At 39.9% G+C, this 27,159-nt stretch overlaps 3 protein-coding genes across 3 annotated transcripts; 1 reads left to right on the forward strand and 2 right to left on the reverse strand.

The window, feature by feature from the left end:
* The first annotated feature begins 7,362 nt into the window (after window positions 1-7,362).
* LOC136156251 (olfactory receptor 7G2-like) lies at window positions 7,363-8,304 on the forward strand. Its single transcript, XM_065918849.1, has one exon. The coding sequence runs from the start codon at window positions 7,363-7,365 to the stop codon at window positions 8,302-8,304; it is 942 nt and encodes a 313-aa protein (XP_065774921.1).
* A 5,147-nt stretch (window positions 8,305-13,451) lies between these two features.
* LOC136166277 (olfactory receptor 7E178-like) lies at window positions 13,452-14,381 on the reverse strand. Its single transcript, XM_065932373.1, has one exon. The coding sequence runs from the start codon at window positions 14,379-14,381 to the stop codon at window positions 13,452-13,454; it is 930 nt and encodes a 309-aa protein (XP_065788445.1).
* Window positions 14,382-26,060: 11,679 nt separating this feature from the next.
* LOC136156254 (olfactory receptor 7E24-like) lies at window positions 26,061-27,104 on the reverse strand. Its single transcript, XM_065918862.1, has one exon. The coding sequence runs from the start codon at window positions 27,102-27,104 to the stop codon at window positions 26,061-26,063; it is 1,044 nt and encodes a 347-aa protein (XP_065774934.1).
* Window positions 27,105-27,159: the final 55 nt, after the last annotated feature.

The following is a 27,159-nucleotide window of genomic DNA, read 5'->3' on the forward strand; positions in this document are numbered from 1 at the left end:
AACAAATTATTGCTTTTTTCCTTCAGTTTCCTCCTGAAACCCTATGCATGTTGCTCCTTCTCCAATTGGTATGTTTTGAAAAGAAAAAAAAATGTGCTACTTTTTCACATCATGAGAAAAATATTTTTATCTTCAAGTAATTGGGGGGAAAAGATAGTCTCATTAACAAAGTCACGTGATTTATCTCACATGTATTATGACTATAGTCATTAGAGCTTGGAGTTGCAAATAACATATCGTAATCTTGACCTCAGGTCCTGAGTGAATCCTGTTGGATGCTTTCAGCTCAATAACTCAACATCTTTGTGGTCAGAAATGAGATCTTGAAAATTAGAAAAACTATTTGGGACTTAATTCCATTGGAAGTTTTCAAAAGGTAAGTGATGGAATCTGATTGACTCTTCAAGTCACATAATCCTTTTCTACTCTGGGGTCATATTACATGGTGGCATGAGGTCAACTCTAAAGTCTGGAAGCCTGAGTTCAAATCCCTTCACCACCTCTTACAAAAGCATGAATCCATGTATGTACAGCTTAAACTTACCTTATACCTAAGTGAAATAATGGTAAAGTGGGGCATGAGAAAAGTGCCCATCTTATAGGTGTGTGGGAAGAATGAAATTAGCTAACATAAGTAGATGCTGAGATAGCTGCCTAGCAGTAGCCATAACTCTGTTATTAATGGTGGTGGTAGAGTATAATAATGATTATTTCAGTATTATGAAAATGAAAGTGAAGTGAAAGTCGCTCAGTCATGTCTGATTCTTTGTGACCCCATGGATAGTCCATGGAGTTCTCCAGGCCAGAACACTGGAGTGGGTAGCCTTTCCCTTCTCCAGGGGATCTTCCCAACCCAGGGATTGAATCCAGGGATCGAACCCAGGTCTCCTGCACTGCAGGCGAATTCTTTACCAGCTGAGCCACAAGGGAAATCCAAGAATGCTGAGTGGGTAGCCTATCCCTTCACCAGTGTATCTTCCCGACCCAGGAATCGAACCATAGTCTCCTGCATTGCAGGCAGATTCTTTACCAGCTGAACTACCAGGGAAGCCCATTTCAGTATTATGGTTTTTAGTAATTTTACTGTTTATCAGAAAATTTAGAACACAGATTTTGTGATAAGAACTCAAATGGTAGAACATAGAAATGAAAATAAAAATTAGAAGAACAGATTTTTAAGGATCCATTGACAAGGAAGAGGCTTAATTCACTCGTGGATTTGAACTCCCAGCAGAACTATGATGATCTGGGTCACCATCTGCTCAGGAAGAGTACTGGATATGTGCAAGCCAGTGGATGTGTTAATTATCCATGCTCCATAATGGTCAATGCTTTAGAAGAGTGGTCCTTCTGCATGACCATCACAGTAGCAACATCAACATTTAGGAATATTTTTAGAAGGGCACATTAAAAAAATATTCATTTATTTTTGACGGTGCTGGGTCTTCGATGATGTGTGTCGGTTTTCTCCGACACACTTTTCTGCAGTGAGCAGGGACTACTCTCTGGTTGCCCAGGCTTCTCGTTGCAGTGGCTTCTGTCGAGGCAGAGCACAGGCTCTGTGGCGCGCAGGCTTCAGTAGCTGCAGCACTTGGGCTCAATTCTTGTGGCTTCCAAGCTGTATATCACAGGCTAAGCAGTTGTAGTGAATGGGCTTCGTTGTTCCGCAGCATGTGGAATCTTCTTGGATCAGGGATCAAACCCGTGTCTCCTGCATCGTAGTCGATGAAACAGAGTAGATTTTCTTCTGAAATTCCTTTGCTTTCTCTATAATCCACCGAATGTTGGCAATTTGATCTCTGATATCTTAAATATGTTTATAAATATATTATTTGGCCAATATGCAAAATAGGTTTCCACACTTAAAATTGGAATCAGGCTTTCTGATTTTATAAAATAAACAGAGATGCCTTTGTATGTAACATTAATAAGGAATAGATTGGGAGTTTGGGATTGACATGCACATATTGCTATATTTAAAATATAACGCCTTTCCATGAAAAAATAAATAAATAAAATAAAATTCTGTGCCCCACCCCACAAACAATAGGAAGGAAGCCTGGAATTAATTAGAAAAGGAATGTTTATATGTGAAATGCAGGTGTATATGAATGGGTGGATAGAATACATGGCATACACTTGGTCTAAGAAGGTCAAGGATTATCCATCATGAAATTCTCTCTTGTACTGCTGTGGTCTTTAAGGATTTGCACAGCCCAGGGATCAGAATGGCATCAAAAATATTTGTCTAATGAGGAACACCGGTTATTGATCCCCAGGGGTATAGCTATGGTTAGCCGTCAGCCTGTGATATGAAACAGCCCTTGCCTTCCTAGGAAAGGCACACCTGAACCACCTTTCAGAGGTGATCCTTCTTGACCAGGAGTCCATGGTCTCACATGCTGTGTCTGCCCTTCCTGAGGACAGATCTGTCTCCAATATCCAAGTGTCATGTCAAGCATCATTACACGCTGATACCAGTCAGGTAAAGTCCCTTAGTTAATGATTTGGGGATTTTTTTTTTTTTTTTTTTTTGTAACAGGAAAAAGTGTTTTACTAAAAATTTATCTAAGGGACGAGATGAGGAGAGTTCAAGCATGTAATGATCAGAATGAAGTGTCTTATGAGATTCCAGACAACCTGTCTTTTTCTGATAAGTTTGTACCAATGCTCACCCAGTTCTCAATCTGCTGGTCTTCTATTTCCTCTAAAAATGGAAGAACTCTTTATCCACTCTTTATTCTCCTACGCAGAAATATGCCCTTTCTCAAACCTGATGCCTCAGAAAACTTTCTGACATTTGCTTGAATACTGTGGTGGTTGTGGGGAAGAGATTTGGTCAGTTTTTCCTTTATTTCCCTTTCTGGTTCTTCAAATACCACTGCACAGAAGTCCGTTTGCCTTATTGCTGTACTTGGGCTGTGAAGACACCGGGATAAGTAGAGACATGCGGAGCCTTAGCTGGCTGTCCCCCTAGCACACCTCTATCTATAAAATTTACAAGAATTCAACACATGAACAGCAAAGATAGTATAATACCTTTTAAAAAATATAACCATCCTTAAACTCCTTTGAAACTTTAAAATGTTGACATTCTGTTCCCAACTTCAGATCTGTAAATATAATGTAAGAAAATAATACACATACAAAAGGCTCCATTTTGTATCCCCCTCAGATCTTATTCCCTCCTCCTGAGAGTCAAAATCATCTTGCATGTGATAGTGTTCCCCCTTGCATTGTTTTATATTGTGCGTGTGTTGACAAACATATGTAAGACAAGCGCATTAACCATAACACCTATCAGTTAGGAAACAGAGAAATAAAGGATGATGTAACAATATAGTGTTAAAATCTGCCTGCAGCATGGGAGACCTGGGTTTGATCCCTGGTTGGGAAGATCCCCTGGAGGAGGACATGGCAACCCACTCCAGTAGTCTTGCTTGAAGAATCCCCATGGACAGAGCAGCCTGGTGGGCTATAGTCCATGGGGTTGCAAAGAGTCAGACACGATTTAATGACTAAGCACAACAGTATAGTGGGGTTTCCCAGGTGGCTCGGTGGTAAAGAGTCTGCCTGCCAGTGTGGGAGACACAGAGAGGTGGGTTCGATCCTTGGGTCAAGAAGATCCCCTGGAGGAGGAAATGGCAACCCACTCCAGTTTTCTTGCCTGAAAAATTCCATGGACACAGGAGCCTGATGGGCTACAGTCCATGGGGTTTCAAAGAGTTGGCCACGACTGCATGACTGGGCACATACACAACAATATAGTGGAATACTCTCTGGTAATTAAAATTAATGAAGAGGGATTAAAAATACAACAATAAAGAGGAGATAAATTACACAAGAATGCCAATTGTAAATGACGTATACTATGTGGTCCTAACTATATAAATGGACTTCCCTGATGGCTCAGATGGTAAAGCATCTGCCTACAATGTGGGAGACCCAAGTTCAATCCCTGGGATGGGAAGATCCCCTGGAGAAGGAAATGGCGACCCACTCCAGTACTCTTGCCTGGAAAATCCCATGGATGGAGGATGCTGTTAGGCTACAGTCCATGGGGTTGCAAGGAGTCAGACACGACTGAGCGGCATCACTTCACTTTACTACAACTATAAAAAGCTTCAAAATGCAGTACAATGCAATTGTCCACGAAGCAATAACCCTGCTTATAATAAAAATTGTTGAAGAATAATATATATGTAATTCATTTAGTGGTTCTCTTGAGGAAGGAAAAGCATCAAGATTTGCCAACACAAGCTGTGGGGACTCCATATACATTTGTGTTATTTATTGCAATAAAACACCTAGAATGAGGACTGTGATGTGTGTGAATTTGATACTTTTCACAAGATGGGAATGCTGCTTGTACTTATTTCTGTATTTCTTTGCTTGAATAATCCTCCAGGTTTATATTTGTTGTGGATTATTATTTATAAGTGTTCAATATATATTTTACATTTTCTAATGCTGTAGACCTTGTCATTCAAAAGATTTATCTTACCGTTTTCGTAATTGGTACTGATTTGTGTATCTGGTTTATTTTATCATTTACTTCATTTTAATTTCTATCTATTTTGTCATGTGTCCATGGCCAATGAACATGGATATCATCAATGTTTCCTTCATATTTTTTCTATGTGATGATGATTTCTAACTGGAGTTTAAGCCCATAACACCTCCCTGATATTTTCAGTTGCCATGGAAGAATATTCATTCCCCCTTTCTATTGTCTTCTTTCAATATGATCACTGCTTCCTTCTGAGGCGTGTAATGAGACAGGTGCCTTTGTTCATGAAGAAAATTTTAAAATAGGTTAGGTGAGTACAAGCTCATATGCTGAGTACTATGCTGATGTCTCTTTATTCATTTCTCATCATTTCAATATTCCATAATATTTTATAATAGCTTCCATAAAACAAATAAGGACTTTGAAATTTCTTACACAGTTGAACAATTTTTGAATTCTGAAAGAAAGTGCTGGTCCTGGATTAAGTTCATAGTGTTTGAGACTAAATAATATACCAGCTAATAAGGACTGACCTAGCCACTTCTGTCTCCCCCAGCTGCGGAGGACTATTGCTTTATAGTCCTGTAGGATGCCTGAATATATAAGTTGTTGTTCAGTCACCCAGTCATATCCAACTCTTTGTGACCTCATGGACTGCATGGGGTCCAGGCTTCCCTGTCCTTCACTATCTCCTGGAATTTGCTCATGCCCATAGAGTCAGTGATGCTGTCTAACCATCTCATCCTCTGCCACCCTCTTCTCCTTTTGCCCTCAATCTTTCCCAGCATCAGGGTCTTTTCCAGCCAGTTGACTCCATCAGATGGCCAAAGTATTGGAGCTTCAGCTTCAGCATCAGAACTTTCAAAGAATATTCAGGGTTGATTTTCTTTAGGACTCACTGGTTTGATCTCCCTGCTGTCCAAGGGATTCTCAAGAGTCTTATCCAGCACCACAGTTTGAAGGCATCAATTCTTTGGTGCTCAGCTATACAATCTTGAGTTTGCCTGCACTGGGTCTTTGCTGCAGTGCAGGACTCTTTGTTGCTAGTTGTGGCATGTGGGCTTCTCCCTGTGGCGCACAAGCTTTGCTTGTTGCAGCAGGAGGCTCTGGAGGAGGTCGGCTCAGGAGTTAGAGTGCACAGGCTTAGTTGCCGCATGGCATGATGTATCTTAGTTCCCAGACCAGGGATGGAACCCACCTCCCCTACATTAGGAGGTGGATCACTAGGGAAGTCTCAATGCCTGAATATTTTTGAAGTGTCATATGTCTGTCTTATCTTGTAGTTTTCTGTCTTCTAAGGAGCAAAACTTGTTGCTCTGCAGGCATGCTCAGGCTCTTCAGTCGTGTCTGACTCTTTGTGACCCCCATGTACTGAAGCCCACCAGGCTCCTCTGTCCATGGGATTTCCCAGGCAAGAATATTGGAGTGTTGCCATTTCCTCTTCCAAGGGATCTTCCCAATCCAGAGATAGAACCCGTGTCTCCTACAGCTCCTGCGTTAGCAGGCAGATTCTTAACCACTGAGCCAACTTGGAAGCCCACATTTTTGCTATTTTAATCTATTTTTTGAAGCTTATGAATTTAATTCTCTCTCATCTAGCTATTTTGTTTTAATGATATCTCACCTATCATCTTAGGGGAAGAAATTCCCCTAGGATGAAACACAGAATGTGATATTTGTCCAGCTTCTCTAGAATTAATTGCTAATGCGAATGAGTTGCATATCATGAAGGAATTGACATGATATTTTCTTTTATAAAGTGAAAATTGATATAATGAAATGTCAAACTCAAACATAATCAACATCTTTACTAAAAGTATTCCATTTTGTTACTATTGTAAATGAATCTTACTTTTGACCTTTATAAACTACCAAAAATAAAGAGCTGGTTTTATGAAAAGATCAAGTAAAAGATTGTTATGGGTGAGGATATATGTCATTTCTAGTCTTTGCTCAGGTGCAGAGCATATACTTGTATAGGTGCCATGACCTGCTACACAATACTTCATCGGGAGAGATGAACATATGTTGTAGGCAGGAGAAAAGATCTGGTGCATTTTCAAGATGAAAATATTAAAGCTGTTAAGGGAAAATTATAAAATCTGAGTGTTGGTTTTGGAATGGTAATTCTGTACTATCCAGAGTCAGCTCAGTGGTGAGAGGATCTGAGCTCAGACTTAATATTTTCTATCCACTGTGTATTTCATGACCTTGATGTAACCTCACCTTACCTAAGTGTTCCCTGGATGAATAGAGATATATTATAACTCAGATATGATATATGTAACTTAGATCTGATAACTTATCTATAGTCTGATAAGCCTCTCAAGTTATTTTGAGGTATGTCAAGTTTGGGGCACCACATTCCACAAGACAGATTAAATAAATGCATTCTCATCTTTCTGCTTGTTTGAAGCAAGAAATATTTCTGAAGGAAAGGTCACATTTTATTCTTTATTTCAGTCTCAGAACTTGGCACAATGTGTGAAAAAGTGCTGGTGATCAATAAAAATAAGAGCCAAAAAAGTGTGAAATGTGATGATGGAGGAAAAAATTAGCAAAGGGAAATACTTAAATGTTCTCTTGAGTTTACAATATACATAGAATTTTATTTCTTTATATTCAATATTTAACCACTATTTTTTCAAACTTTATGATATATCAAATTCATCCGGTGGGTTTGTTGAAACTTGAGTTTCTGGCCCTTGCCCCTAGAGTTTATCAGCAGTAAAGCTACAGTGATACCAAGAGTTTGCAGTTCTAATCAGTTCCCAAGGGCTGCTGCTGCTCACCTGGGGACCCGTCATTTTATTTTATTTTCACTCCATTTTTCCTTCAGATTCATCAACAATATGGAAGCCAGAAATCAAACAGATGTTTCCAATTTTTATCTCCTGGGATTGACAGATGATCCAGAACTACAGCTCCACATCTTCTTCCTGTTCCTGTCCATGTACCTGATCAGTCTCCTAGGAAACCTGCTCATCATCCTGGCTATCAGCTGTGACCCCCACCTCCACACCCCCATGTACTTCTTCCTCTCCAACCTGTCCTTTGCTGACATCTGCATGAGCACAACCACAATCCCCAAAATGCTGGTCAACATCCAAACACAGAATCAGAGCATCACATATTCAGGCTGCCTCACCCAGATGTGCTTCGTCATGGTTTTTTCCTTTCTGGAAAATTTTCTCCTTACTGTCATGGCTTATGACCGCTATGTGGCCATTTGTCATCCCTTAAGATACTCACTTATCATGAACCCGCAAAACTGTGGCCTGCTGATTATATTCTCACTGTTGCTAAGCATTCTGAATGCTCTACTCCTCAGTCTGACAGCATTGTGGCTGTCTTTTTGCCAGGACCTGGAAATCCCTCACTTTTTCTGTGAACTTGCTCAGGTTGTCAAGCTAACATGTTCTGATACCCACATCAATGACCTTTTGTTATATTTGGTGGGTAGCATATTTGGTGTCGTTCCTCTCTCTGGGATCGTTTTCTCTTATACTCGAATTGTCTCCTCTGTTTTGAGAATGCCATCAGTGGGTGCAAAGCTGAAAGCTTTCTCCACCTGTGGATCTCACTTGTCAGTTGTTTCCTTATTCTATGGGACAAGTTTTGGAGTTTATATAAGTTCTATACTGACTGGCTCATCCAGGAAGACTGCAGTGGCTTCAGTTATGTACATCGTGGTTTCTCAGATGATGAATCCTTTTATCTACAGCCTGAGAAACAGGGACATGAAGGGAGCCTTGAGAAAACTCATCAGTGGGAAACCTTCTTTTCTGTGGTAGTGCCCTCTACCTTGGACTTGTGTTTGTAGAATGAGGCAAAATAATAGTTAATAGATATATGTAGAATATTCCATTTGTAAGTGGCAGAATATACATTTTTGTGTGTGCATGGACATTCTGTAGCATAGATCATATGTGGATCATTGACATACAACAAAGGAGGCAAGAATATGCAATGGGTAATTGACTATATGTATATAAGTGAATTATATATAAATAATATATCTAAGAAACCTCCTTCAAAAAAGGAGACCCAGGTTCAATCCCTGGGTCAAGAAGATCCCCTCAAGAAGGAAATAGCAACCCACTCCAGTATTCTTGCCTGGGAAATCCCATGAACAGAGGAGCATGGTGAGATACAGTCCATAGGGTCACAAAGAGTCAGACACAACTGAGCGACTAATAATTTCACACTTTCATGTATGTATCTGTATATGCAATATTACTCAGCCATAGACAGGAATGAAATTTTGCCATTTGCTACAGCATGAATGGGCTTGGGGGAGTGGGTACTATGCTTAGTGAAATTAATCACAGAAAGAAAGACAAATAAAGCATGCTATCACTTACATGTGGAATCTCAAAAATAAAATGCATGAATGGATGTAACAAAATTAAACAGGCTCACAGATATTGAGAACCACCCAGTTGTTACTAGTGAGAAGAAGAAGGTAGGAGAGGCAAGAAATTGGCAAGGGATTAAAAGGTACAAACTACTGTGTATAAAATAAATGAGCTACAAGGATATATTGTACTGTAAATGTAGCCAATATTTGATAATTCACTTCATTGTACAGCAGAAACCAACACAACATATACCCCAATAAAATATATAATAACTTTAAATGCAGATTAATTTATAAAAACTTTGGATGACTACATTGTACAACTGAAACTAATATAACATAAATCATCTACACCTTAGAAAAGATAAATAAACACTAGGGGTGCAATGTACAACATGATGACACTAGTTAACATTGATGTATGATATATAGGAAAGTAGTTGGAATAAATCTTGAAAGTAAGAAAATGTATTTTCTTTCTTTTTTCTTTTTATTGTATCTCTTTTTTTCATATGAAATAGATTTTATTTCTTTTCTTTCCCATTTATCTTTATTACTTGGAGGCTAATTACTTTACAATATTGTGGTGGTTTTTGTAATACATTGACATGAATCAGCCATAGATTTACATGTATTCCCCATCCTGATCCCCGCTCCCGCCTCCCTCTCCACCTGATCCCTCTGGATCTTTCCAGTGCACCAGGCCCGAGCACTTGTCTCATGCATCCAACCTGGGCTGGTGATCTGTTTCACCATAGATAATATACATGTTTCATTGCTGTTCTCCCAAAACATCCCACCCTCACCTTCTCCCACAGAGTCCAAAAGTCTGTTCTGTACATCTGTGTCTCTTTTTCTGTTTTGCATATAAGGTTATCATTACCATCTTTCTAAATTCCATATATATGTGATAGTATACTATAATGGTCTTTATCTTTCTGGCTTACTTCACTCTGTATAATGGGCTCCAGTTTCATCCATCTCATTAGACCTGATTCAAATGAATGCATCTCTTGATTATGACTGTTAGCTGAACCTGTTGTGATAATCATTTCACAATAAATGTAAATCAAATTATCTGCTGTATACCTCAAGTTTATAAAATTATATGTGTTAATTATTTCTCAACAAACTAAGAAAAAGGAAATATACAATGAAATTATTGTGCCAAAATTGGAAAATTTGGATATGAACTGAAAAGGGATTAACTACCTATGTTGATTGAAACAAAGCTGTCCAAACAGAAGTGGAAAGAAGTAGATGGTGTGCAGCAACCTTGCCTCAGAGGGTCAGACATTGGCCATCATGAACTCATTCATTCTAGAATCTTGATCTGGAAGGTCCAGAGGTCAGCATGACACTAAAATAGATTGTCTAATAAAGAGCTTTAGTTATTGATCCCCAGGGATGTAGAGACTGCAAGCATCTACCTGTGACCACCTCACTCAACAGTCCTCGCTCAGTAAGGAAGCAGGACACCTGAACCTCCTTCCAGAGATTATCTTTCTTGACCTGGAGCCCGTTGCCTCAATCAGTTTGTCTGGTCCTTCTGAGGACAGATCTTCCGTCTTCAAGATTCATGGGAGATATTGATATCAAGTACCACACTTCAGTGATGTCAGCCAGGAAACACAAAGTCTCTTTGAGATTGCTACACTATAATTTCTTACAGGAGAAGCAGTGAGGAGAGACATAAAATTAAAACCAAGACCCTCATGTCCCCTAACAAACCCTGATTTTCTTTTTTGACATGTTCACGTATATGTTTGTATGAATTCTCACCCAGCACTTTTTCCACTGGGATCCTGCAGTCTGTCTACAATGGCAGGACCCATTTTCCTCCTGAGTAGAAATCCTCCCCTTCACAAACACGGGTGCTATAAAATGTTTACTTGAATTCTTGTGCTGGTGGTGAAGGGGTTTGTACAGTGTATTAGTTTGCTGTGCTGTGTACTTAGTCACTTAGTCATGTCCGACTCTTTGTGACCCCATGGACTGCAGCCCACCAGGCTCCTCTGTCTATGGGAATTCTCCTGGTAGGAATATTGAAGTGGGTTGCGGTGCCCTTCTCCAGGGTATCTTCCCAACCCAGGGATTGAAGCCAGGTCTCCTGCATTGCAGGCATTCTTTACCACCTGAGCCCCTGGGAAGCTAGTGTTGCCATAACAGAATAGCACAAACTGGGTGGCTTAATAGCAAATTTATTGTCACAGTTCTGGAGATTGGAAGCCTGGTTCAAAGTGTCAGCAGGACTGGTTTCTCCTGAGGCCATTTTTCTTGGCTTGCAGCAGGCCATATTCTCCGTGTTTCTTCACGTGGTCTTGCCTCTGTATGCATGCATCCGAATCTCTTCTTGTTGGATTAAGGTTCACCTTAAAGATTCCATTTTAACCAAATTACATCTTCAAAGATCTTACCTCGAATACAGTAATATTCTGAAGATTAGGATGTCAGCATGTGAATGAAATTAAATTAAAAGACACTTCCTTCTTGGAGGGAAGCTTCGTGGAGGTTCCTCTGTCCTTGGAATTCTCCAGGCATAAATACTGGAGTGGGTAGCCATTCCCTTCTCCAGGGGATCATCCCAACCCAGGGATTGAACCCAGGTCTTCTGCATTGCAGGCAGATTCTTTACCATCTGGGCCACAAGGAAAGCCACCAGAAACAGGGGAGGAGCAGTCAAATGGGGGTGCAGCATTGGGTCAGGGTGCTGGTTCCTCCTCAAGGAGTATATATTGAGTATATATAACAATATCTTTGAGTTCTGAAGAACTGTATCCCCCATCCAGGAGGAGGATGGTAACTTCAGGCTGAGTGCAAGATTCCTGGAGTCCTGTTACCTCAATACCAAATGATCAGAAGAAAGTCATACACTCTGGAGCCCTCACTCCCAATTTTGCCTTCCTTTTCTGAAAACAGTGATGACATCCTGTTAGGCCTCTTGTTTGGCCCCTGCCTATTATAATTACTTATATCTCTGACAGTTTCAGGCTAAATTTTTGTAATTACAAGGGTGGATATCAGTTTCAGACATAAAGATTCTTCGATTTAGAACAGATGGAGAGAGACTTCTACTCTACTAGGCAGGACAATGTTCATTCTCAAGAGAAAGTAGTTACATAAGAAAGATCTCTGCCCCAGTTCTTAAGATGTTATCTTCAGTATGAAGTCCCAGCAGGGGAGGGGTTTGGGGGGCAGATTTTTAGGGAAACCACTGACTGAAACCACCAACTCTGGCCAAGCATGAGAGTAACCACTTGTATGGGTTATATTTCAACGGGTGTTCCTGGTAAGGGATGCAGAACTAAAAAGCTACGACCAACTGAAAGAATATGGGAAAGATCAAAATTAGGTAGGAACACAGTCTATATGCCCTACTGACGTCCTGGGATCCTTCTCGCTGGAATACATCTTGGTTGAGTAATGCGTGCCACCAGGAAGGACCCTGAGTCAAAATGGTTGATCAGAGACAACCCAGAAACTAACCCTATTACCATAAAACCTGAAACTGTGAACCACGTGGCAGAGTAGTTCTAAATTCCCTTATCCCGCTTCGTTCTGCCGAAGCACCCTTTTCCAATAAAGCCTCTTGCTTTGTCAGCATGTGTGTCTCCTTGGACAATGCATTTCCAAGTGTTAGACAAGAGCCCTCTCTCAGACCCTCTCTCTCCTCTTCTTGTTTTGCAGCTACAAACCACTGTTCTTCTCCAGCACTATTTCATCTTCCCCAACTGAAATTTGTCCCCATTAAACCCTAGCTCCCCATTCTTCCTCCCAAAGATTCTGGCAATGACCATTCTAATCTCTATTTGTATGAGTTTGGCTATTTTTTGTACCTTTTAGAAATGGAACCATTCTACTTTTCCCCATTATGTCTGACTATGTGGTATGATCAGGAAGAAGTTAAATGGAGTGGCAAGGAGAATTATTAGAAAAACTGAGAATTGACTTTGCTCTGGAAGGTAGTCTCATCATTCTTGGGAAATCATACATCCTATTTCCCAAAAGTACTAGTTGAAAACTCTGTGTTACTAATGTACAAATTCAGTCCCAAAATATCCTGGTTAAACAGGAAATTATTCAACCTACTTGCTCAAAAATCTGAACAACATCATAAAGAAACAAAAATATACTTATGATAGGGTTTAAATCCACCTAGCAAATGGGGGGGGGGGCAAATAATATGAAACCTATAGAAACAAAAAAATAACAAAAAAGAAAGCTATGATTATTTTGTAATCGTAGGAAAAGTACTGCTCATGACCAAGGGTCTGACATAATACATAAGAAAATTGAGAAGGGTATACAGATGTGCTATGCAAAATCCTGAATGGGCTATGACTCACATGGAGTGTCCAAATGATGTCACAATTCCATTACTATTCTAAGTAATTACTATTCTAAGTAATTCTACTATTTCCAACTATTCTAAGAGGAAAATTTTTGTAGACTGAAAGATGAAAGCCAGATAGGTATATATACACTATGGAACTGCAGATTCAAATCATTTGTTGCATATATGTGATTTTACTGCCTTTTCTAGTCTTATGAACCCAAAATAGTATGACACAGGTGTTCAGTTTAGATGATTCTGCAGAAAATCCTCCACAGGGCACTCTTGATGTCCTTGTTCCTTAGACTGTAGATGAAGGGGTTGAGCATAGGGGTGACTACAGTGTACATCACCGAGGCCACTGCACTCTTCCTGGGGGAAGATAAGACAGTTGAACTAACATACATCCCAAGACCTGTTCCAAAAAATAAGCAAACAACTGAGAGGTGAGAGCCACAGGTAGAGAAGGCTTTATACTTCCCATCTGATGAGGAGACTCTTAGAATGGAGGATATAATTTGAGCATAAGAATAGAGGATTCCTAAGAGTGGAACTCCACCAAAGATGGTACCAATGAAATAGATTAATAGGTTACTGATGAGGGTGTTGGAAGAGGCAAGGTTGACAAGTTGAGGAGGATCACAAAAGAAATGAGGGATTTCCACATTTTCACAGAAGGTAAGCTGTAACATCATCAAGTAGTGCAGCAGGGAGGTAAAAAAACTAATGAGAAATGATGCCAGGACCAACAAGCCACAGCTACGGGGATTCATAATGACCAGGTAGTGTAGAGGGTGACAAATGGCCACCAATCGGTCATAGGCCATCACTGTCAGAAGTAGACTCTCCAAAAATGCAAAAAGAGAAAAAAAGGTTAGCTGAGTCAGACACCCTTTATCGGTGATGGATTTGTTGTATGTCTGGAGGTTCACTAGCATCTTGGGGATGGTGGTGGTGCTGATACTGATGTCAGCCAAGGACAGACTGGAAAGGAAGAAATACATTGGGATGTGGAGATGGGGGTCAGAGCTGATGACCAGGATGATGAGCACGTTCCCAAACAAGGTCACCAGGTACAAGGACAGAAAGAGCCCAAAGAGAAGGGGCTGCAGGTTTGGATCATCTGAGAGGCCCAGGAGGAGGAATTCTGAGACATCTGTTAGATTCTGTGACTCCATGTAGATGGAACACCTTCTGAAAAAGAAGAGAGTGTTGAATACCAGAAATAAATATAGAGGAACCTGTATAAATGTCCCTGCTTTGGATTGAAACAATTCACAAGTAATGTATTCAGGCTTAAGTATCAAACACTGGAGTACATACAGCAGTATTTATCAATTAAGAGTTCTTCTTTATTGATGCCAAGAATATTCACTTGTCTATACACCCATTCTAGAGTCATGGGGCCAAAGAATATGAGTGAAGTAAGGAGACTGTGAAATAACAAGTCCATGCACACAGCAAATTATGTACCCCCAACTTTTGAAAGGAAAAAATAGAATAAAATGTATTCTCCTCCCTTAAAAATGTCATTCTAATTAAAGTACATTACAGTGGAAATAGATGGGGAAACAATGAAAACAGTGAGAGACTTTATTTTTCTAGGCTCCAAAATCACTGCATAAGGTGACTGCAGCCATGAAATTAAAAGATGCTTGCTCATTGTAAGAAAAGCTATGACCAAATTAGACAGCCATATGACTCAGCAATCCCACGGCTGCGCATACACATCGAGGAAACCAGAATTGAAAGAAACACGTGTACCCCAATGTTCATCGCAGCACTGTTTATAACAGCCAGGACATGAAGCAACCTAGATGTCCATCAGCAGATGAATGGATAAAGAAGTTGTGGTACATGTACACAATGGAATATTACTCAGCCATTAAAAAGAATTCGTTTGAATCAGTTCTAATGAGGTGGATGAAACTGGAGCCTATTATACAGAGTGAAGTAAGCCAGAAAGAAAAACACCAATACAGTATACTAATGCATATATATAGAATTTAGAAAGATGGTAATGATAACACTATATGCAAGACAACAAAACAGACACAGATGTATAGAACAGTCTTTTGGACACTGGGAGAAGGTGAGAGTGAGATGATCTGAGAGAATAGCATTGAAACATGTATATTATCATATGTGAAACAGATCGCCAGTCCAGGTTCGATGCATGAAACAGGGTGCTCCGGGCTGATGCACTGGGATGACCCAGAGGGATGGGATGCGGAGGGAGGTGGGAAGGGGATTCAAGATGGGGAACACATGTAAACCCATGGCTTATTCATGTCAATGTATGGCAAAAACCACTACAGTATCATAAAGTAATTAGCCTCCAATTAAAATAAATGAATTTTAAAAAAAAGCAGAGCCATTACTTGGCCAACAAAGGCCCATGTAGTCAAAGCTATGGCTTTTCCAGTAGTCATGTATGGATGTGAGAGTTGAACTATAAAGGAAGCTGAGCGCCAAAGAATTGATGCTTTTGAATTGTGGTGTTGGAGACGACTCTTGAGAGTCCCTTGGACTGCAAGGAGATCCAACCAGTCAATCCTAAAGGAAATCAGTCCTGAATATTCATTTGAAGGACTGATGCTGAAGCTGAAACTTGAATACTTTGGCCACCTGATGTGAAGAACTAAGTCATCGGTAAAGACCCTGATGCTGCGAAAGATTGAAGGCAGGACAAGAAGGGGATGATAGAGGATGAGATGGTTGCATGGCATCACTGACTCGATGGACATGAGTTTGAATAAACTCCGGAAATTGGTGATGGACAGGGAAGCCTGGCATGTTGCAGCCCATGGGATCACAAATAGTTGGACACAACTGAGTGACTGAACTGAACTGAACTGAACTCACAGTGGAATATTACTGAGCCATAAAAATAACAAAATAATATCATTTGCAGCATGTACCTAGAGATTGTCATACTGAGTGAAGTAAGTCAGCCAGAGAAAGACAGATATCATATGATATTGTATTTGTGGAATCTTAAAAAAAGGGTACAAATGTATTGATTTACAAAACAGCAATAAAGCTACAGATGTAGAAAACAACTCATGGTTACTGGTGTGGGGGGCAGGATAAATTAGAAGGTTGGGATTGAAAGGTACACACTCCTATATATAAAATAGATAACTAATAAGGACCTACTGTACAGTACAGGGAACTCTATACTCTGTAGTGACCTATATGGGAAAATAATCTTAAAAAGAGTAAAAGTACAGATATGTATAAAAGACTCACTTTGCAGTATACCTGAAACTAACACAATGCTATGAATCAACTATACCCTAATAAAAAATTTTTAAAGTACACTTGCAAAGCACTCAAATGTACTTTATCCTATTCAAATACAGTACAAAAATTCTCTTAATTTATAGGGTAATCCTAAATACTTAAAACCTTAATCACTGGACTATAAATTAAACTCAAATATTCATAGTCAGATACCATTTTTATATGCCAATTATCTTTTAGAATGTTTGTTCTTCATTTGGGTTTTAAAAATATTTATTATTTATTTGTCTGTTCCAGGTCTTAATTGTAGCACATGGTATCTGTGTTGCAGCATAAGGGATCTATTTCCCTGACCAGGGATTGAACCCAGTCCCCCTGCATTGGGAGTATGGAGTCTTAGTCCCTGGACCATGAGGGAAGTCCCTTTATTTATTTTTGACATCTGTCTTCCTTGGAGTAAAATGCTCATTCCAGTGTGCAGATTGTCTGATCAATGTCTCTTAACTTGCACATCCAACACAAATATTTACCATTGGTGGGCTTCACATTTTGATAATAACTAATTGTCAGAAGTGCAAAATCATATCGCATCATTGATCTTTAATATAACATTAATATGTGGTACACCAGTGATTCAGTAATAATTAATAAACACTGTGTACCTATTTTTTTGCAGGGTTTTTTCTATCAGTGTTATACACCCTTGGAGAAAGACCTGAGGCTGAGTTTGCTTTTTCTTGCTTTTGTTTGCAGTGGCCTAGGTAACACTCCTTAAATAAGTTTCTCATCCTAAACATATGCGAAGAGTTGATTTCTCATCAAATCTAACTCTCATATGAACAATCAAGAAATTCCAGACCAAAGTTGGGTCTCAAACTCTAAGCTGGTCTTCTTATGCCAGCTTAAAAGCCTTTGCAAGTCATTCTTTCTTATCAAGTAACTGTTTCTCCTACATTGAACTCCCTGAAGGCAGTGCAGGTCTTCATTTCTCCTGCCAGGTCAAAACAAGATGTAATATGTGCAAAACCAAAAGGAAAGAAAACCAAAGGCTAATATCAGAAACACTGGGGTGGTTTACTCATCTATAAAATGGGCATATTAGTTTCATAGGCCTAACCAGGTTACTGTAAAGTAGTAAGTTAAAATAAAGATAGAGTACTTCAACAGTGGTTGTCAGTGTTAGTTCATCTTTATAATTACCTTTTTAAAAAACTTTTTATTTTGTATTTGTGTATAGGTGATTAACAAAAAATGTGATAGTTTGGGGTAAACAGCAAAGGGACTCAGCCATGCACATACTATAATTAGCTTTTGATCTTTTATACTTTGTGGACTGGCTACAGCCTAGAAGCAATTAAATCAGAATCTCTACCAATAGGCCCTTTTGGTATATTAACATATCGCCAGGGTAGAGAACCATTGTCAGGCAATCAATTAATATTGCATTCATGTTACCTATTATTAACATCATTATTATACACTTCACATATTAGAATGTAAATATTTAATAATACTTGCATTAGAACTTATATTTATTACTGAAAAAACAACAGAGGGTTTTTCTATCCCTGTATGGTCCTATTCCCCTGTGTTTCACTGTTGTTCAGGATAAACATTGTCATGAATTCAGTAGATGTATTTTCCTTTCAGTGTGCCCATAATATTTTATTGACTTCTGTGTTTATAAGTAGTTTTCTTGTAAATTGGCCTAGATTCCAGCTAACATAAAGTTGTCATTTACCACAGTATTGCATTTTAAGTACATATATCTATATACTTAAGGACATGTATCTATGTACCTATATCTCTTAAGTAAATATATGAAGTATATATAACACATAAAATGATGCACAGTATTACCTGAGGGTTAAATTTCATTTATTTTGCAATTTCTTGTTATGACACAGATGCCTGAATTATCATATCACCCACCATCCTACACAAGAGAGGATTTCCAAAATATATCTGCATACAAGAGTACTGTTTTAGTTTTAAAGATGGAAACTTCTGCAAGTTTACTATTAATTACTTATTTTCCTAATGGAAATATCAGACAAAAGCAAATGCACACTCTGATTGTCAAGGTATCAAATCAGAAAGGTTCTTGAAATTTGACTAGCAAGGCTTTTTGTGATAGAGTCATATGAACATTTCTGTTTTTCAAAGATAATGATATTTCCATGGCTCAGTTTTACAAAATGGTCTGAAAAATGCATTATTATTCATAGAAAACCCTATCATCTATAATATTCATGTAAAAGGCCCCTGCAAATCACTTGTTCCATTCTACTAATTCACGGATAGGCTCACCAAATCCCAGAAGAAACAATCCATTCTTCTAATTGCATTTGCTCATCTGGGACTAAAGAAGGTTTCAAAAGAAAACAATTCACTCAGGTGATACAGAGACTTGGGACTGGAATTAGGAAACCTTTCTGTGAGACCAACATCTTTCACTCACTAAAGGTGGAGTGTGTGTAAATCTCTCCACGTCTATGCTGGTATCCCTTACACTGAAGTAGGATCCGTAATATCCATTTGTAGGACATGTGGAGGCTTCCCAGGTAACTCATTGGTAAAGAAGTAACAGTGTACTAGAATTAACAGGAGTGCCAGGCAGGGAGCTGCTCCCCCAGGTTTGGTGCTGAAAATAAAATCACCCCTCAACCTCCAATGAGCACTGAAGAATTGATGCCTTCAAATTGTGGTGCTGGCTGTTTATAATTGTAGAAGCTGGCTGCTTCCAGGACATGGAAGCAACCCAGATGCCCATCAGCAGACGAATGGATGAGGAAGCTGTGGTACATATACACCATGGAATATTACTCAGCCGTTAAAAAGAATTCATTTGAATCAGTTCTAATGAGATGGATGAAACTGGAGCCCATTATACAGAGTGAAGTAAGCCGGAAAGATAAAGAACATTACAGTATACTAACACATATATATGGAATTTAGAAAGATGGTAATGATAACCCTATATGCAAAACAGAAAAAGAGACACAGAAGTACAGAACAGACTTTTGGACTCTGTGGGAGAAGGTGAGGGTGGGATGTTTCGAAAGAACAGCATGTATATTATCTATGGTGAAATAGATCACCAGCCCAGGTGGGATGCATGAGACAAGTGCTCGGGCCTGGTGCACTGGGAAGACCCAGAGGAATCAGGTGGAGAGGGAGGTGGGAGAGAGGATTGGGATGGGGAATACGTGTAACTCCATGGCTGATTCATGTCAATGTATGACAAATCCCACTGAAATGTTGTGAAGTAATTAGCTTCCAACTAATAAAAAAAAATAAAATAAAAAAAACAAAAAACAAATTGTGGTGCTGGACCTGAAGATCCCACATGCTGTAATGGAAGAAAGAAGATCCTGTGTGTTACAACGAAGACCTGGTACACCTAATTAAATAAATATTAAAAAGAAATTGTGGTGCTGGAGAAGATTCTTGAGAGACCCTTGGACTGCAAGGAGATCAAACCAGTCAATCCTAAAGGAAATGAACTCTAAATATATATTGAAAGGATTAATGCTGAAACTGAAGCTGCAGTACTTTGGCCACCTGATGCGAATTGCCAAAAGACCCTGATGCTGGGAATGATTGAAGACAGAAGGAGAAGTGGATGACAGAGTATGAGATGGTTGGATGGCTTCATTGACTCAACGGACATGAGTTTGAACAAACTCCAGAAGATGGTGAAGGACAGGGAAGCCAGGAGTGCTGCAGTTCATGGGGTCACAAAGAGTTGGGAACAATTTAGCAACTGAACGACAGCAGCACCTAGTTCCAATAAAGAATCTGCCTGCCAGGGCTGGAGATGCAAGAGACGTGGGTTTGATCCCTGGGTGGGAAAGATCCCCTGGAATACAAAATGCAACCTGCTCCAGTGTTCTGGTCTGGAACATTTCATGGACAGAGGAGCCTGGCCAGCTGCAGTCCATGGGGTCACAAAGAGTCGGACATGACTGAGAGTACACACACACATGCACATACAAACACACACAGTCATGGGTTTCACATTCTAAGTTGCCATTCTTATGTCAGGTGTAGAGCCTTTCACGTCATTTCTCCCTTACAGAGAGTTTGCATGCATGTGTGCTAAGTCGTTTCAGTCATGTGCAACTCTGTGTGACCCCATGGACTGTAGCCTGCCAGGCTCCACTGTCCTTGGGATTCTCCAGGCAAGGATACTGGAGTGGGTTGCCATTCCCTCTCCAGGGCATCTCCCCGACCCAAGGATGGAACCACGGTCTCCTGCATTGGCAGATGGATTCTTTACCCCTGAGCCACCAAGGAAACTCAACAGAAAGTTTGCATTTGTCCTAAATTCAGCTCCCTGAATGCAGGTTGAGTTAGCGGGACAGGAAACTGTCTAGGCACCCTATGGATTGAATTTCATTTTCTGCATTCAAATCTGACTTTACACTCTATACCCCAGGGAATGATCAAAATTGCATTAAAATAAAATGTTTCTATCATAACTGTAAATAATGATAATGCATTTGACTTTCTTTATGAGGTGAAAATGCATATAATAGGAAACAGACTGCATAATAAACTTAGATCAGAACTTGGCTTTTTGAATCACCGAGTAAGGTTTTGTGATGTTGTGGTTACTGTCTTCATTTTTTAAAAAATATTTTTAAAAGAAAGGATTTTTAAAAATAATTTTGTTTATTTATTTTTGGCTATTGTGGGTCTTCATTCCTATGCAGGCTTTTCCCTAGTTGCAGCCGGTGGGGTGGGGGGTGTTGGCTATGCTTCATTGCAGTGCACAGATTTCTCATTCCAGAGGCTTCTCTTGTTGCAGAGATGGACTCTAGTATTTGCCATACATGGGCTCAATAGTTAGCAGCTCCAGGACTCTAGAGCATGTGCACTCAATAGTTGTGGAGCACAGGATCAGTTGCTCCTCAGAGTGTGGGATCCTCCTGGACTAAGGATTGAATGCATGTCTCCTGCATTGGCAAGTGAATTCCTTAGCACTAAGCCACCAAAGAAGCCATACTGTCATCATTTTCATCATCATCACCTTCACGATCATTTTGAGCACTTAGGAGATGTTTCAGAAGGACCTATTTCCTGATCAGGTAGAAAAAATGACCAAGGAAGACAGAACCAGCGTGGGAGGAAAATGGAAATTTAAACGAGTTATACCATCCCCACCACTAACAACAACATCCACTTCATAGGCCTCCGAGCCAAACTATGCATTTTGGGGCCCTCCCACTGGCTATCCTAACTGTCCCAGTACTCTGATGATAAGCAAACAAGTCTCCCCAATTCCTCCTGCATTCGATATCTCCCATTGTACTTGGCAGTCACTGGGCTGTGCTGTGTCTCTGCTGGAGCAGGAATGCCCCTCCCATACCTGGCGTTACTTGAGGACAGAGGCTTTGTCCTCAGGACTTCCAGTAAGACATACTCATGTACATGCCTTATGGTACAGACAATAACTTCAGAAGCATGAGATGCACAGTTATGGAACCCACTGGCTGGAGCTGGCTATATGAAGGACTAGGAAGCACAGGGTGATTATTTATAATGATACAGCCTTGAGACCTCTATGCACATAGCAGATAATTAGCCAACTTGGTCCATGGTCTCTCCATCTCTGAGGATTTGCTAATTTCATGGTGGAGGAAAAGAAGTAAATAAATATGTTAGGAAGGATATAAACCTGTCCTCTTCTCAGGAGGGGGCTGACCTCTATGCCTCACCTCTGATATCCAAGTTGTTTACCTCATAAAGTTCAAACACATTTTTTAAATTAGAGAAAAAAATATATGACTTTTATATCTGCAAATCTATTGAATTGGTCATATAAGTTAGAGAGCTTTAGGTCTTCCATACCAAGATTCTGATTGTATTTCTAATTTCTCAGTTTAGATTTATGTCTCTGAGAACTTTCTATTTTTTTAATCTATAGTCCTTGTTTGGGGTTTAGGATTTTATGCCTTAGAGGTTTATGTTTTTTGCTATTTTGAATGACAGCCCCAATTCTAGTTCTAATTTTATTGGAATATTAAGTTTTAAGTAATTTAGCATTCTAGCTCAATTTTTTCTCTTCAGGTGAGGTATGTTCTATGTGTTCCTCCCTTTAGCTGTTCTAATTTGTATCCTTTTGCTATAAAACTATTATAATGGGTAGAGTGCTTTTCTGAGATCTGAGTAACTCTAGTGCATGACAGAACTTGAGGAGGTCCTCTCAGTTTGAATCATGTTGGAAAATTATTGAATGTGAGATAGTTCCCAAATTTGTAGCAAATTGTCCTATAACAAATATGGCCCTGGAGATGCTTGAACTAGTGCTGGTGTCTGGTAGAGGGCGGTCTTGTGAGTGTTGCTTGGGCTGTGCTGATTCACAAACTCTCTGCAGTAAGGAAGGGAGTAGAAAACATCAAGCTAAGTTGAAGCCCATCAAAGGTCTCTGGAAATCACAAGGAAGCTCTGGAGCTACAGTGATCCTTAGAGTTGGCTGGAGTTGGGGCAAAGGAGCCAAATGCTTACAACCCCACATCATACAGTCATCAAAAGTGGACTGCCTGGGGGCTCTTCTAGCTGAGGCAGATCCCTCTCGGAGTTGTTCGCTATGGCTCAGTAACACCCAACATTGAAGCACTATATCTCTCATTCATGCAGGAGATTTTTTTATTGTGGTAAAGCAACTGTCAACTTAAAAAATATTCAAATCTAAGAAAACATACACAGAACACTCTATGACATAAATCACAGCAAGGTCCTCTCTGACCCATCTCCTAGAGTAATGGAAATAAAAACAAAAAGAAACAAATGGGACCTAATTAAACTTAAAATCTTGCAAAGCAAAGGAAACTATAAACAAGGTCAAAAGACAACCCTCAGAATGGGAGAAAATTATAGCAAATGAAACAACCAACAAAGGATTAATTTCCAAAATACACAAACAGTTCATGCAACTCAATACCAGAAAAACATACAACCCAGTCAAAAAGTGGGCAAAACATCTAAACAGATATTTCTCCAAAGAAGACATACAGATGGCTAATAAGCACATGAAAAGATGCTCAACATCACTCATTATTAGATAAACGCAAATCAAAACTACAGTGAGATATCACTTTTGATAACCACTTGAGTCGATTGTTAATGAGGTGGATAAACCTAGAGTGTATCATACAGATGAAGTAAATCAGAAACAAATATCAAATCCTAATGCATATTTGTGGAATCTAGAGAGATGGCAATGATGAACCTATTTGCAGGGCAGCAACAGAGATACAGACATAGAGAGCAAACTTGAGGACAAGGCAGAGGAAGGAGAAGGTGGGGCAAATGGAGAGAGTATCAAGGAAGCATATGCACTATCATATGTAAAATAGACAGCCAGTGGGAATTTGCTGTGTGGTTTAGGGAGCTCAGATCGGTGCTCTGTGACAACCTAGAGGGGTGGGATGGGTTGGGAGCTGGGAGGAAGTTTCAAGAGGGAGGGGACATATGTTTACATATGTGTACCTTTGGCTGATTCATGTTGATGCATGACAGAAAGCAAAACAATATTGTTAAGCAATTATCCTTCAATAGAAATTAAAATTTAAAAATATATTCATAACCTAAGAGTTGAGAGTTATGCTTTATTCAGCAGGAAATTTTAGGACTTAAGCAGGGAGACAACATCCTCAAGTGAGCCTGAAAGAAATGGTTTGAGGAGGCTGAGGGAGGAGCTGGGCTATATAGAAGTTTCTCTATAGAAAGGCAGATAGTCTGAATGTTGAAAATATTTTTGTGAATTAAAGGAAACCAGATACCCCAAGTTAAGGAATTTAGTGCTTTTCTGTGTATGGGAAGATTCAAGAGTCTGGGCTCATTGCTGAAGCCATTCCTTTCATATGCATCTCAGCTATCTGAGGCCAGTATCCTGTGTTTTTCACATCCTGAGCTCCCTGTGGCTCACAGGGAGAGTAGCTGCAGTCTGATGGCTGTTAGATCACAAGTATTCTTCTCCTTCCTGAGTGCCCTTAGGGTTCACCATCTCACACAGGAGGGCTAAAATCACTAGTGACTGTGACATCCTATTTTTCTGATATGGCGGGGAATACTCCATATCTCACAACATAACATAAAATCTACCATCTAGAGTATTTTTTTAAGTGTACAGTTGCCTTCAGTACCTTCACATTGTTTTCCAACCATCACCACCCTCCATCTTCAGGACTATTTCATCTTCCACAAGTGAAAATCTGTCCCCATTAAACACTAACTCCCCTTTCTTCCTCCCAAAGCCTCTGGCAACCACCATTCTACACTCTCTCAGGGGCAGTTTGACTACTTTAGGTCCTCATTTCAGTGGAATCCTTCAATTTTTACCCCTTTCCATCTGGCTATGTAATATTACTGGGGAGAAGTTAAATGGCATGAGAAAGAGAATTATCAGAAAAATTGGGAGTTAACTTTGCTCTGGTAGGTACTCTCTTACCTACTCTTTGGGAAGCATACACCCAGTTTTCAAAGGAAAGTTCCAGTTGAAGACTCAGTTAATCGTTTCTGACTTCAATTTCAAAACACCCAGATTAAGATAGGGAATTCATCACTCTCAGTTCAGTTCAGTCACTCAGTCGTGTCTGACTCTTTGCAACCCAAGGACTGCAGCACGGCAGGCCTCCCTGTCCATCACCAACTCCCGGAGTTTACTCAAACTCATGTCCATTGAGTCGGTGACTTTCTCAAAAATTAGACCAAGATCATTAGGAACTAAAAATTTACTGAAAGTCTTGTTCCTTGAGGTAGGGTTTAGATCCTCATATCAAAGTGTGGGCAAAAAAGTCATTGAAAACAGTATAGAAACAATAAATAACATAAATGAGAGGGCTATGATTATTTTTCAATGATAGAAAAAAAACTGCCCATGGCCAGGAGTCCTGGATCATGCATAAAAAAAGTGAGAATGGTCTATTGATGTGCTGTGCAAAATTCAGGTGGGAATATGATTTAGGTGGGTGAGTCTAAAATGATTTCCCAAACCATTAGAGTCTTTCTAAGAGGAAAAACATGTTATAGGAAAGAAAAAAATCTGAATACATCTGAATACTTTAACCTTTGCTTCCTGTTGCTTTTGTTCATTAGAAGGATACTATCTGCACATAATGGCCTGCCTTGGGAACCCTGATCTTCTGCCTGAATGTTAAACCAAAGTGCCTTTGTTCAGGGACACTCTGACCCTGTCCACCTGTGAATGGCTGCAAGGAAAAAGAAATTAACACCTCCCTTCTCCTGAGGCTGGTCATTTCAGGAGATATTTGACTTTACTTCTTCACCTCCCTTTCCCTTTTCTATAAAAGAATCTGGCAGCCAGGCCCTGATAAGATGGCTATTTTGAGACACTAGCCTTCCATCTTTTCCATCTGCCGGTTTTCTAAATAAATTATGATTCTTGTCTCAGTACTTTGTCTCCTGATTTATTGGCTTGCAATGCAGTGAGCAAAGCAAGTTTGGACTTAGTAACAAACAGAAAGCAGAGATGCATATACCCTATGTGACTGGAGATTCAGAACTTCTCATTGCACATATTTGATTTTACTGCCTTTTCCAATCTTATGAACCAAAAGAAAAGAATGGAATTGGTGTTAAGATTAGGCAATCCTGTGGGTAATCCTCCACAGGGCACTCTTGATGTCCTTGTTCCTTAGACTGTAGATGATGGGGTTCAGCATAGGGGTGACCACAGCGTACATCACTGAGGCCACAGCACGCTTCCTGGGGGAAGATGAAACAGCTGAACTGAGGTATACACCAAGACCTGTTCCATAAAACAAACAAACAACTGCGAGGTGAGAGCCACAGGTGGAGAAGGCTTTGTAATTCCCACCTGATGATGAGACTCTGAGAATGGAGGAAATAATTCGAGAATAAGAGTAAAGAACTCCTGAGAGTGGAACTCCACCAAAAATGGTACCAATAAAAAGAATTAATATGTTATTGATGAAGGTGTCTGAACAGGCAAACTTGAGGAGTTGAGAAAGGTCACAAAAGAAATGAGGGATTTCTGTATCTGCACAGAAGGTAAGCTGTGACATCATCAAGTAGTGCAGTTGGGAGGTCAAAAAGCTGGTGAAAAATGATGCCAGGACCAACAAGCCACAGAGGCGGGGGCTCATGATGACCAGGTAGTGTAGAGGGTGACAGATGGCCACCAACTGGTCATAGGCCATCACTGTCAGAAGGAGACTCTCCAAACATGCAAAAAGGGAAAAGAAGGCCACCTGAGCTAGGCAACCTGCATAGGGGATGGATTTGCTGTGTGTCTGGAGGTTCACTAGCATCTTGGGGACGGTGGTAGTGCTGATACTGACGTCAGTCAATGACAGACTGAAGAGGAAGAAGTACATGGGGGTGTGGAGGTGGGAATCAGAGATAAAAGCCAGGATGATGAGCAGGTTCCCAAGCATGGTCACCAGGTACATAGACAGGAAGAGTCCAAAGAGGAGGGGCTGAAGTTCTGGATCATCTGAGAGTCCCAGCAGGAGGAATTCTGAGACACATGTAAGATTCTGTGGCTCCACGTTGATGGGGCATCTTTTGAAAAAGAAGAGTGTTAAATAAGCAAAACAAATGTAGAGGCATCCAGATAAGTGTTCATACGTTGGATTTAAGCAACCCGTAAATATTGTCTTCATACTTGATTATACACCCCAGTACTTCTGCAATATTTCTAAGTTCTCAGTTGTGAGC

This window comes from Muntiacus reevesi, chromosome 1 (assembly GCF_963930625.1).
Source record: "Muntiacus reevesi chromosome 1, mMunRee1.1, whole genome shotgun sequence".
Lineage (NCBI taxonomy): Eukaryota > Metazoa > Chordata > Mammalia > Artiodactyla > Cervidae > Muntiacus > Muntiacus reevesi.